Here is a 14513-nt window from a genome sequence, read left to right as displayed (position 1 = left end):
TATATTATTTCAACATAGCATTTACACTCATAAGATCATTTATTATTCTTTTTTATTCAGAAACACGCTCACCAAATTTAAAAATATGTACTTATAACTTACTCTGTATAGCAACTACTATGCTTACTCTTCTATTACACAAAATATATCAAGCAGGTGATCGCATTACTAAAAATTTTACGAGACTATTGCAAGAACGTTCGAGAATAGATTCAAATCGGACGGAGAACAACATTTTCTATGTTTCGCTCATTAAGATCATTAACTACATGCTCTTACATACAAAACATTATGATATAACGCAAATTAATTAGCGATCACGATCGATCTATGGTCGAGATTCACGGTGCGGTTACATGACGCGTTTTCCTGGCTGCGATGATGCCCGGCTCGATGACCCATAAACCAGAATACGACGGCGCACGTACATACAGCATAGCTCTCCCATAAGGCTCGGAGAGCAAGTACGTGATCGCAAGACTGGAGCATAATAGACGGGGACAGCACTCTACGTGTTATTAGCGATCAGATAAATGCCATGGCGTACCGCTGTATCCTCGCATGTTCCTGTATCATGATCTGTAAGGTGTCTCCTCTATTTCACATTAAATTCGCACGAAACATGCGGAAAATAATTCGTATATGTAACGTGTCAAGAAATTCTGATATCGTGTCTTGCGCGAAGAAGCAATATAGTAATTTCTAATCAGATCGCAGCAATAGCGATGATTTACAATTGCCAAAAAGAATAACATCAAAGTACAAAGAGATCTCGGAAGAAAAAGCCTTACTCATTTTTATATAGATCTTGAGCTCCTTGCATATATTGTAATAACAAAACTTAGTTAAAGATTATTGTTAGAGAATCAAAGACAATCCATAGACAATTCTCTAAGCTGACGCTGACATAAAATTTTATTTTGATATAAAATATAAAATATATTGTAAACTATTTATATTTTTGTAACTATAACTTAATTCTTTTATGCACAAAATGAAATTAATCAATTGTTACAAAAAACACAGTTGTGCTTTAAAATATTTTTTTATTTGTTGATTACCTTCTTAATCCTCGGGAGAACTCTCGGTTCTTAATTTAATATCAAAGATCACGGTGTACTCACTGAGATATGCGGTTTTTTTAAGCAATTAGTTATTCAGTAGTCTGAATATCTAATCATTTTTCTGATCGATTAGTATGCGATTTATTATTATACGCGCGAAAGGTCCAAAATAGTTCTCTCAGTGAAAAGAAAAGTGATTCCGACTTACAAAGTAAAAAAATTTTTTTTAAAATAAAGCTCCTCAATTATGGTAAAATTACGGTAGATACAAAATGTTCATCTAATTTCATTCGACGAATTAAAGAGACATTCGTCAATCAATTAATTCGCCATGGAGTTATATACACATATATCTTTCTCTTTGATTTATAGATTTATCGTGTAGGTCACTTAAGCGATTGCGAGTAAAGACCAGGTGAATCTGCGTGTGGTCGATTTATCTGTTTAAATACGACCCGAAGCTATGCAGACTCGCAACTCGAGTTCAAGCGGCACGTTACCTGCACGTTCTCATTCATTCGCTCTCTCGTCCGTTCTTCCTCGCGGGTATCGACGTAAAAGATATTTAGATGTAATTCAGAAAGATAGTTCATCGTATATAAACGGTACTGATTTATTTCGGTTGTGCAATTTAATTCACTTCCTGTTAGTTTTCTCCATTCCTCTTTTTAACTGCTATTCTTGATGTACGTTAATACGTTTTATCGACTATAATAAAATGGACCTTTGACCTGATCATTCACAATTCGCTAATAAATCCTCTCCATATTTGGCGGTACTAATATAATAGACATTTCGGTATCAAAATCATTTTAGATATATCTTAATGACATAAATCGATACCTAAATTCTCGATTGCAAACTGCAGTCAATAAATATTTATGATATTGATTCATATGAAAACATAATTTGTAATCAAGAAACCAATTTATTCTCCTTCCATTATTCATCGATTCGTGTATATCTGATATGGCTCGATTAGCACGGATGTAACGATAGAAGCTGTTTCGCGCGAGTTTGTCTTGGTGGGTCCTGAGATTGTCCGATAGATCGGAAAATCTATTCAAAAGCTCCTCGTAGCTGCTCGCGCAAGCGACGTAAGCGTCGATCGTGTAATATTACTTGGTAAACGCCAGCGGGCGGATGGATGCGAGAACCAAACAGGAGGGAAGGAAGGAGATGAAGAGTGGGAGGGAGGGAACGAGGAAATTTGCAAGAAACTATATTTACGAAGCTCGTTCCGGAACATTGACCGATGGGGAGAGAAGTTACACCGATGGAAGCCGCTCGGAGGTGTTCCGGGAGACCGCAGCGGCAGTTTTTCTTTTCTGGTGTACAAGCAAGAACCTAAACGCTTCTCTAAACGTTCTCACTCCTTGTTGCATGCATCGACAACGGACAGGGACGATGCTCAGCGCGATCCTTTTATTTCTACTGGTTTATTGGATGCCGTGGACGTAAGGACGAAGGATCTAGTCCTTCATGGGAAGGAACGATGCGGTTTCTTTCCGCTTGGACGAAGAAGCGGATAGAAGAAAGAAGAAAGAGAGAGAGAGAGAGAAAGAGAAAGAAAGGAAGCTCCTTTCCACCTTGAAACGGCCACAAAGAATATCGAGCCCTTCCACTCTCTTCCTCTCCTCTTCCGACATCCGCGCGCAGCTCCGACACACAGGAAGTCTACTTTGACATTGTTCGTAGACTATCGACTGCATTCACAAAAAGTTGCCGCCTTCACCGGCAAGCAGAGCCCGATATTTTTCCAAAAAGACTCGCTGGTACATGCATCACAGCGATCTCATAAGTAATGCCCGATTATTTTGCAAGGTGCGACAGGTTTATGAGGCGGAATTCAGTCTCCCGAATAGTTCCTTAGATGTTAGCGTGATCCTATCAAAGGCAATTAACAGGTCCTCGTCAAATTTTATGGAGCGACCTAAACGTATTTTATTGATCAAATAATAATTATCAAGCCCTATTCTCTGTTTTTCAGATTTTAGTCGATATTATCCCTTCATTCGTAGAATTTCTGCGAACACATCCTATGCAATTTTAGTTTCGTTGTAATTTATTTTTCACTGTACGAGAGACATAATGTTCAGATAAAGTCTTCACCAGCAATAAAAAGAGAAGAATTACAATGCTCCAAAATTCATTTTCAATTGATCGAATCACACACATCGTAATACGATATACTTCATAATTTTATGACTCGCTTCATTTAAAAATTATGCACAGTGTGCAGATCAGTCGCTGCAATGTAATGAACTATAGTCATTTGAAAAATTTGATTTCTCTGTGTGAAAACCTTGTAAGATATTACAAGAAATTAAATAATATTTAGAAAAAAATGCATTAATAATCATGTAATTAACTGCAAATTATACATGATAAAATAACTGAAAATAAAAGATATAGAAAATGAAAGATAAACGAAATATATATATGACAAAACAAATACATGAAAGAAAAATTCGTTTTTCCAAAAATTTCGGAAACCACTCGGGTTATTTTGATATGATTTTGTGTTTTAAAAGCTCATTTTTTAATATTATTTTTTTAACCAATCAAGAGCAGAAAGATAAGCGGATATTTTTGAAACTAAGCCATCTCGAATATATGATTAAAAGAAATTTTTATTTTTCGTAAATTTATGAGAAATATACTTATCTTAAAATTTTTTAGAATACTTGAAAACTATTCTATCAAATGAAAGGCTATATTCTAAAAATGTATATATGTATATACAGTAAAAAAATTACCTTCTGTGCATATGCGTACATTTTTAATCTATTTCATAATTTCACTTATTATTACATTAATTAATTTTTTTCTCTGCTTCTTAAAGTATCTAGAAGATTGTAGCCAATGCTTTTCTCAACGATCTCAAGAACTGAATCATCGTATTATTATCAATAACGATACAGCGCGCTACGCGTGAAAAAATTTCAAATCGATTGGATTCTTTTTCTCGTATCGCTTCGGGAACGAGAGGCGATCGTTTCTCCGCGGTGAAATCTGGGCGTCGGCGTCTAGATAAGGGTAAAAGAAAAAGAAAGAAGAATGGATAAGAGAAGGAAGGTGCGGAGAGGAAAGATCGAAGGAGGTAAATTGCCCCGAGATATTTAATCCCGCGGAAAGGCCGAGGGATCTCTCCTTTATTGGCTCGGCGAGTGAGCAACGACGGGCGAGATAAGTTTTCCGTCGGATCGATGGCCAATCGCGTTAAGCGATTTTCGCGCCTCGTTATCCTTTGTTTCCATCCGGTAGACGGTCGACTGCATCTCGTCGACGACGGCACGATGTCGACGGCGATGCTCCTTCGTCTTTCATGACGTCGAAGAATCGATTTTATATCGCGTCGCTCACGTTTCTCTCCATCTTTCTCTCTGTCTTTCACTTCCATGGTCTACGCGAAGAATCGCCGACTTTCACATTCCTCAATGCCAGGGGAAATTACCGAGGGGTAAACTGCGTCCCGGTGAGAGCGACTTCTCCGTACGAGACTTTCCGATAGCGATAGCGACGAGATAGTGAACGAGAACGATTTTCAATTGAGATACCCCCACGTAACTTTGTACTCGTGAATCGCTCCTGTCTCCTTCTGTCTCTCCCTTGAGATATTACAAATTAATTAGATGTTCCAAGACAGGGAAAAATCTTTCATACAGTTTACGAGTATACGTACACTTATATACAGCAAAAATTATCGTAAAATATACAAGAGATATTTATTGATAGATTTATATTCAATAATTTTTAAGTGTACTTTAGTATTTAATTAAACCTCTAAAAAGTACCTATAAAAAGTTTCTTAAATTTATAATCTTTTTCTTGAATTTATCTAAATTATTTAATTTGCTAATAAAATCTAATCATCAAAAAGCTGTTTAATTAGATATTCTATAATTATTTTAATGCTAAAATTTGTTTTGTTACAAGCCAATATCATAGAAATATAATATAATCCATAATTCCAAATTCGAGAAATGCTATTATCACAATAATTAATAAAATTTTTGCGATCGTAATTCCATCATAATTCATGTGAAATGAGAATGAAACGAGAATAAGGGTAATAGCGAGGCGCGACGTCGCTTCGATATCATTGCCATCATCATCGCCGTCGTCGCCGTTGTTGCTGTTTTCATCCACCAGCTCCGTCGACACGGAGGAGCTTGAATTAAACTCCATTTTCATAGAGCGCGCATCGCGATTGAATTGCCACCCGCTTGGCTTTGCGCGCCAAGTGCTTTCGGAAATTAAGCGACATTGTGCCTTAACGAATGGGATTCATGCGAATATGGCCTACGTCCTTCTGCCGAACGGCCTGGAAAATTTGCCCACCAAGACGCAAGAATGGAAGAAAAGTGGCAGCGATCCGGTCGCATCCCCGGATGCAAAGGGACTGGGGATCAATTTCAAGGTTCGTTTACAGCCCTTTCGAGAATAACAGCAGGTTGGCACAAGATATCTACTTCCATAAAATTACCATAAAATTAACACTTTTAATTCCATTAATGATGAAGACGACCAGAATTGAATTTATGAATTTATCTGAATTTATTTGCCCAAGGAAAAAATAAAACGCATTTCCATATTCGTTTAAGTTTAAAGAATATCTCAATTATAAAAACGTTGATGACATATTTTGGAAGTGTATTGCTTATATTTTTTTCTTCATAAAAACCCTTATTAATTGTAATATAATTTTAAAAAATATCTGTTTACGTAATAAAGTAATTAATTAATACATCTGTAATATGCGACTTCTCTGAAATTTGATATTTTACAGCTTAATTTTACGCAAATTGTATACTTGATCATTAATTAGAGTTTTTATTGTTACCGTCGTGTTCTGTTGGACCAACTCAAATCGATGGCAATTCATTATAGTTCTCCATAAAGAAAGCAAAGGTATAAGGCGAATTCATCGAGAAAGCGAGAAAATTAATACAAAAGACGCACAAAGAGGGTACAAAAGTAAGGGTTCGCCGGGGGCAGTCAAAGGGGCGAATATTCCTCCTTGGAAGGCGAGACGTTATTGCTCCGGTGGCGAGTTCATGGCGGTTAATGGTGGTGGTGGTTTACGGCGGTGGCCACGGCGGTATCGCCGGTCTCGTACCAGGCAATATCTGGTCAGTCACGTAGACTGACCTCAGCACCGGAGCAATAACGACGCCCGTCTGGACGTTTCTCCGTCGCCGTCATCGCGTACGTGGAGGACGGCGAGCGGAGGAGGTTGCCATCGCTCGTCGGTGGTGCGATCATCACATGGAAAAAAATGTTCTTTCCTTGAACTTTCCATCGGGTGACATTAGGGATGTTACTTTGACATAATGTGACATCGAATGTAGAGTTTTGTCGCGAGATGCGCTTTGCGAGAAAAGATTTGCCAAAAAATGATAAAATGCCATAATAGGTATTTCGCTAATTAGGTATTAAATTAACTTCATCATAATATCGCGCGAGTCGCAGAAAGTTCGTATTTTGAAAATAAAATAAATCAAATTCAATAGAAATAAAAAATTGATTAAAAGTCATTTTTCTCTTCTTCTTTTCTTATCTTCTCAAAATTCTAAAAGTCTCATGTTATTTTAATAAACTATAATAGTAATGATTAATATTTGACATGCTCATAATTTTTTTTGCATTTTTTAAATTAATATCATATACATTTTTATTTCAAAATAACGCTACATTTACAGAGATAATCTTTTTCAAGAAAACAATGATATTCTCTAATAAATAATATTCTTTTCGGGACTGAATCGTAATAAAAAAAAAAATTGATATTTGTGCGTATATTATGTGAAATAATATATAACATGCATTGTTTTTTTTAATATTACCATTTAATTTAACCCAGCATTCTTATCGACGTACCTTGTCAATTGCGTGACTATCACATTCATGTATACGTGGGAGTGCATGAAGCACAAAAGAACTTTTTGTGATATAGATAGAGATATATATGTGGCACTCACCGTACATCTTCCCTTCGTCGGAAAGGATGATTTTGCGTCGACCACATGGCGGATATATGGTAAGAGCTTCCTGGAAGCTCTGTTCGATATCCGGCGACCACACACCCTCCGCGTCCGCTGCCGACAAGTCCTTCTCGTCCTGAAATATACGATCATCTAATCTAGAATAGGCTAAAAAGGATTGCAATCATCAGCTATGCGTCTTTAATCTTAATTAGGCTTTCGCAGAAAATTACGCAGAAAAAAATAGCATGCTCTCAGTAATCTCGTAAACTATAAATATAATAAATATAATAAAAAAATGATGTATGCTCATGATACTAATGACATACTAATTTTTAAATTAAAATTGCCAATCAATCATTTCCTTACTTCTAAATAATTATTACTCATGAAATGACAAATTAACTATTTATGCTCTTATGTCAGTTTATGACAGAATAGATTAAGCCAATTCTTTATATATATATATTTTAAAGTATATTATAGTGAGTGTGATTATAATTATCAAATTATATTTTAAAAACAAACTTTATGAAAAATAATAACAAAATATAAATATACAATTTTAATATTCGATAAGAGTTTCAATCACTTATTCAATTCTATACATACAATTATAAGTATTGAAAAACTTGCATTGACATAAATGCATGTTCAGCTATCAGTTCCAACTCGAGCTCTTATCATCTATCAATTTCCGATCAAAAACGTTCTCCATTCTGAGGCAATTCAATTATGATTCTCAAGCAAACATTCATCACGTTCGTCACGATTACGTTCGTCACAGAAGGGTGCCTTCGCCGCGATGCATTTCGATGACCCGAGCACGTTCGACACGGGAAAAGTTCATTTATCTTTGATTCCACCGCTGATCGCGCGCGCGCGCGCGCGCGTGCGATTTATCTGCCGCATCTATCGCGAACGTGGTCGGAGATCTTCCTCCCTCTGAAACAAAGGATCTCCAACAGCCGCGAAGCCACGCCTGGAACGTGGCCGAGTGGACTTAATCCTTTCTCCTTTTCTCTTGCCGAATCGAGAGAATATCTCGTGTTCTCGTCTCTTTCGTCCGTTTTTCTTTCGCTCATCCATCGCGTTGAGATCCGCAGTGTATACAGGGGTATCTTCGAAGGGTGACGACGTTGCGCGAATACGCGATACAGGAAACATCCAGTAGTCCGAATAGTACTACTTCGTTGGGACTGGAATTTCAACGAATCAAAAACTTCCGTGCCGCACGAAGAGGAACGTGTGATTCCTGCGTTTCTTCGTGCCGAGAAATGGACGATTATCCTGAGTGTTTAGATACCGAGAAGTGCGGAAAGGGTGCGAGGAAGGCTTGTCTCTTCCGAGAATCCTAGTCACGTTCACAACGTTCGATATATAATATCGTCGCACACGCGATCTAAAACAGGAAACTCTCCAGATGATACGAAAAAATTCTCGATTTAATCTCATCCGTGTCGATCAAGAATTATAAAAATCAATTCTACTGTTATGAGTCATTCGTATGCGTGACTGAATAGTTTTTCGAGAACATATATATATATTGTTTGTATATAAAACAAAAAAGAAATCTTGCTCTTTCTTTTCACTCTACATAATAAATGAATAGAAATAATAAATATTAAATGATTAAAAAAACAAGTAAAATGTTTAAATGTCTTCATCATGTTAAAGAAATTACACGCAAAAGAAGGCAAGGAGAAAACCAGAGAATTAAATTGCATAGTCAACGTCCAGCTTTGAAGTGGCTACATATGTCTGACCTAAATAAATCCAATTTGCATGTGCCAAAGTTAACGAATTAACGTTTATATAATAATTCTGTGCATTTTCATATTCATTTTACTATTCACGATGTTGTTTTATTTACATAGAATATATTTCAAAATGCAAATTAGTTATTTTCCATATAAAATAAAAGTGATATATTCTTAAATCATCAAATTTATTGAAATATTAAAATTTCAATGTCCATCAATTTGAAAAACTAGTTTCTTTTGACATCAAGTAATTAGTTAGTATATATCAAACATGATATTAACTATAAATTTAGTATTAATTTACGTTCGAAGATTAAATAATGTTGTAATAAATTATCATTAAATTTTCATTTAGCGATATAAAATTAGCTTATAAAATGATTTTAAGATCACTCTTTATTATACATTTTGAAATACATTTTTTTATGCCAAATTTAAAAGTATAATACCTCGGAATGTGATTTATGCTCGCTTATAGTAGCATAAAATGAGATTGAAGATCACTGATTCTGTTCAACAGAGAAAGCAACTCTGTAATTGTTATATTCTGTAATATGATTGATCTTGCTATTAATTCCTCATTAGGAAACAATAAATGTATAAATTTTTAATTTTTATCAATTGTATTAAAAAATTTTACAACAAATGCCAAACTGCTTTCTTTGCTAAACGTAGCCGATGAAAACAAAACAAGAGAATCACAATAATTCAATATGTTAAAAAAATTATCAGAATAATTTTTAAATATTGTGTACGCGTATTATTATATTATCAATAACAAAATTGAATTACAGTTTGACAAAAATATCACTTTTCTCTATCCGAAGTGTATAGTATAGTACATAGTGTAGTACATACTCCAAAGATTTTTTCACGTTCAACACGATGTCGTCAGAATTTGCATAGCACATCAGAGGATTTTGAGCAAATTAGAATGAAATGGGTCCAAAAAAGGAGTTTCTATGATCTATTTTACTCTAATCTATTAAAAATCCCAACATGCCACATAAATTCTGACAACAGTATCATATTCGACGCAAAAAAAATCTTTGGGATATACTATGATATTTGGGAGAAAATTTGATATTGAATCGTGTTAATATGACATAAACTGATAAGAACTTGTTAACATTCTTTTTTATAAATCTTATACAATGTATTATATACTAATATTAATACTAACAAATATTAATAAAAGAACTCATCAAAAACTAGCAAAAAAATGTAATCATTTTCTATTAATTTTTATCAGCTTTGCAAATATTAAACCAAATAACGACTATGTCTACATTTTACAATGAGAAATTTTACTTATTGTCAGCCGGAATTTTTTGCGTACAATAATACCAAGAGAGTAACGATAAATGTTGTCTCTAGTACGAAAGTTTAAGCGTTATATACTTCCTTGATATAAGTAAATGCGAGCCGCAGGAAAGCTCGTCCCTTCAAACTCAGGTCGGCGAGTTAATTGAAATAAAAAGGGCGCTGAGACTACGCTCGCAGTCGTCCTTAATTGGCGACGACACAGTTGACTTACATCGCTAATTTCGCCAACGTCGAGGTTCTTCGTATCCGAGCCGGAGCCGTTGGCGTCGGGCGGCGGCCCGGAACTCGCGGGGGTCCACGGCGCGGAAATGGTGTCGGCTGCAGCCACCGCACTGCCTGTAACAAAACGAGGAACGTACTCGGTTTATTAACTTCTCTCGGAAAAATCCCAGTTTCAAGCTGCGCTCGTAGTCCAGCTTCACAAACTGACTTTACGAGATTGACCTAGATTTATTTTGCGAGACAGAAAGTTACTACTGTCTCGCAAAATGAATCTATAACCATAAATAAGCTTTTCAATAAGCTTTTTTTTAAAAATACGTTTAAAATCAAGATTGCGGTACCAAAGGAACAGTGTCGAAATGTGTAGTTGAAAATAAATAAAGCGCGAAATACTAGTAAAGAGTAGTAAAATAAAAAATATATAATAAAAGAATAGAAAAAAGCTCAGGTTATTTTATTGCATCTCCGAGTAATGAAAAGTATTTTGTACGTACGTAATAGTCTAAATAATAATAACAATTCCAATCTTGATCATGATATTAACATGATAAAGTCGCGAAATTTTTCATAACAAATTCGTAATAAATATATTATCTGCAGTTTGAAAATCATTGCAGCATATTCCTTCAGAACTTTTGCATACACATTCCCAATTTTATATGCGTGATTGTTTATAACAACGTTCGTTACAAAATAATGAATTAATTTCGTTCGCTATCATGTAGTGAACTCAATTTTGACAATGGAATATTATCCTATCGAATTAGATTCGCGGGGAATGAATAGAGTGTAGGGGATACACTCGCGCGTTACGCGTGCGGGGAGGGAAGCGAAAAAATCAGCACGTGAAAAATCGCGACTGTGGAAGGGTAAAGGAAGGGAGAGGGGGAGGGGGAGAGCAGAGAGACGGCACTTCGTCGTCGTTCTACGCTCGTCGGAGCAACAAGTGTTCGCTGATATCGCGTATCAGTGCAGTGGGTGGGGGTAGCTCGTAGGCGGTACACTCCGCCTACCGGGGGTGGAGTGTGTATGTTAAGCCCCCAGAAAAGACCCCTATTCCCTGGCTCGGTTCGTACTACCGGTGGCGGTGCAAATCCCGATCCGTAGCAACAACCACCCCCCAAGCCAAAAGCAGAACGTGCCCCCCCCTCTCTTCTCGCCCTACGTTCCTCATCCCCTGTGGCATTCGTCGCGATGACGAAATTCATCGGAGAATCATTCGCGGAGGCCGGCGCGCATGTACCGGCCATTCCATGGCTCTCGGAGAATCAAGAGACGAGTAATTGTTAATTATACGCAGATATTCGTGTTACGCGTTCCTTTATGCATTTGGGGGAAAGGCCAAGGGAGGGAAAGTTGGGAATTGTTCGGCTTACTTAGTGGACCAACAGATTTGAGACAGCTGACTGTTGAGCGTCTCTTTTTCTCTTTGAAAAGCAAGTCGACAAAAGTCGATATATCTTCGAGAAAAATTATTGCATTATTAAATAATTTATTATTAAAATTAGAATTATTAAGAGCATTATTATTAAGGGCAGAACTTTCAATGGAAATTTGCTTCATCATATTTGGTATTTTATTTTAATATACATATTTCTTTTTTATTAATAAACTTTTTTATTAATTTTTATTAATTTATTTTTAGCCACTTTAAAAAGAAAGGCGTTGTATACGATAAACAATCAATGGCTGTGTTCAGCAAAAGAAATAAACAACTTTGCAATTGTTGTAAAATTTTTGAATATTAGTAATTAGTTTCTACATTTAGATCCAGTGAAGAACTAAGAGTAAGATCAATATTAAAGAATTTTACAATATTTAGCTGGTTTTTCTGTTGAACGCAGTTTTCAATAAATTAAAAAATATTTTTAATCGATATAATCAAAATTAAAGAAACGAGTAAATGAAAACACTTTTATAAAAATTACATTATTGGGTTGTCCGGAAAGTTCGTGCCGATTTTGAAGGAAAATTGAAACGCAGAAGATTTAAATTTTAATATACATTTATTAAATTATATAGGTCGGCACGAACAACTTTCCGGACAACCCAATATTATACAATGCATATATATTCAACATATGTTTATTTTTCTCATTTGTACATTTTATTTTATGATCAAAATTTTCCTACGCCTTCTCCTCCTCTCCATTCTTCTCTTCTTCTCCATTCTTATGTTGAAAAGCATCATTTTTCATATATCCGTAATATTCTTCTTTATATTATTCCTATAACACTGAAGTCCTTTTCTATAAATTTTTATAATTATTAAAAAGTGTTTCAAAATGTAGATACTATTGTCTCTCCTAGCTTAACTCGTGAACGAACATGTACGTTTGCAACGCTTCACATAAAGATAGGCAAACTGTCAGGGGTATACGTTTCTCCTGAAAATGCACGGAAGCGAGCCGCAATCATCCGGCGGGTGGTCGTGGCTAACGGCGAACATGCTCATATGCAGCCGGAAAATGAGCGGTAGGTTAATAGAGACGCGAGATGTGGTCGCGTACTTGCGCACGTGCATGTACAGAAGCTACACGTACACGTACACACACGCGCGCGCGTGAATATGTGCTAGATCGAGCGCGCGATGCTAGAATGGCAGAAGACATAGATCATGGCGGATGACGTATGATTGCATTCGGTGCTCTTGTTGGCAACGAAGAAGAGGGGGAGAAGAGAATCGAGGTTATCCAGGGGATGGAAATGTTCAGATGAAGGATAGGGTATGACCAGGCCGAGCGTGATAGGGTGCAGGAACTTCGAGAGGGAGAACGCCTCTCGCTGGCGAAACCTCGGAATGTCCTGGCCACTACTATGATCGCGCGAGATCGCGGACGTATGCATCCTTCTCCATTATCCGCGCTGCCGCTCGGTGCCAGATATTACGCTGCTAGATTTCCCGGCTCTCGTTGAGTAATGATCGAGTCGCGACAAATTTTCGGCCCGCAAAGATGGAGGGTGCTGGGGGCGAGCATCGGTCGAATAGGCCGGATTATTCAGTAGATGCTTAGATCTCTACTAAGCCAATACTTAAGATAGCATTTGATTAATTTTGTATAACGATGTATAGTTTCTGTAAAATAATAATATTAATTTCTTTATGTAGTAGAGCTTCTTTTGAAACTTGAAAAAAGTTTTAAATTCATATCATATAAACATTGTAAAATGCATATAAAAATAAATACAGTCGTAAGGCAATCTCACGCAAATACATATCACTCCCTTCAAAAGTGATACAATTCCAAAAATAAAATCAGAAAAAGGGAAAAACTATTTTTCAACTTGACAGAAAATCATTGACCAATCAAATAATATCAACAAAAAGAATATATTCTTAATATAATCAAATTATTTTCGTTTCAGCCCTTAAAAATCATTCTTTTTTAATTATAATAATTTTTTAACCCTTTTTGAGTTGTAATAATTTTGACAATTTTTTTAATGAATTTTTTACTTTTAACGATTGATAGGATAATATTTATTTAACTTATTTATGATAATAACTACACAATCACATTTTTTTTTTAGTTGTATTATTTTCAAAGAATCAGCGATATCTTTATTTGTTTTACAAATATGATACTGTAACATCATTATTTTTCTTTCTTTCTATTTTTTTACCTTAAGAACTAGATAATTTCTATATAATTATCTAGTTTGAATTAACAAAAAATATTAGCGATATAGCAAAATAAATTTTGTTAAAGGAATGTCTAAGTACGCATCTAAGTTTTCTAATTTTGTTATTGTACTAATTAATTAAATCGTTAAATTACTAAATCTAGCTGAGATTCTACTGAAACGAAAATTATGGGTAATGTAGAACAACGTGCAACAGCGCGACGAATGAAGAAACTTTCGGACGGATATTCGCGAGAATGAGATCGTCCATCCACGTCCATCTTTCAACTCATCTTTACAAGTTTAGTTTTGCGCTGTATGTGCAGTGAATCCTCGATGCTCTTAGAAACTACATCATATTGCATCACGTTGATAATAAAGTATAAGGATAAAAAATATATATATATATATATATATATATATATATATATATATATATATATATATATATATATATAATATATAATAATAAGTAATAAAGTAAAAGTAATAAAGTAAAAGTAATAAACGTAAAACGTAAAAAGTTA

The 14513-nt window shown here is 35.5% G+C and overlaps 1 protein-coding gene across 1 annotated transcript in view; it reads right to left on the bottom strand.

Annotated features, from left to right (window-relative positions):
• LOC105627250 (transcriptional enhancer factor TEF-1) overlaps nt 1-14513 on the bottom strand; it is a 92943-nt gene that overhangs the window by 29242 nt on the left and 49188 nt on the right. Inside the window, exons 2-3 of the mRNA XM_012208539.1 lie at nt 10352-10476; nt 7049-7187 (exon numbers count right to left, since the gene is read on the bottom strand). Of these exons, the coding sequence (XP_012063929.1) occupies nt 7049-7187; nt 10352-10476 (264 nt within the window). The remainder of the gene's footprint in view (nt 1-7048; nt 7188-10351; nt 10477-14513) is intronic.

Source organism: Atta cephalotes (genome assembly GCF_000143395.1).
Source record: "Atta cephalotes unplaced genomic scaffold scaffold00008, whole genome shotgun sequence".
In the NCBI taxonomy this organism is placed as follows: domain Eukaryota; kingdom Metazoa; phylum Arthropoda; class Insecta; order Hymenoptera; family Formicidae; genus Atta; species Atta cephalotes.
This window is presented reverse-complemented; position numbering and strand designations above follow the sequence as displayed.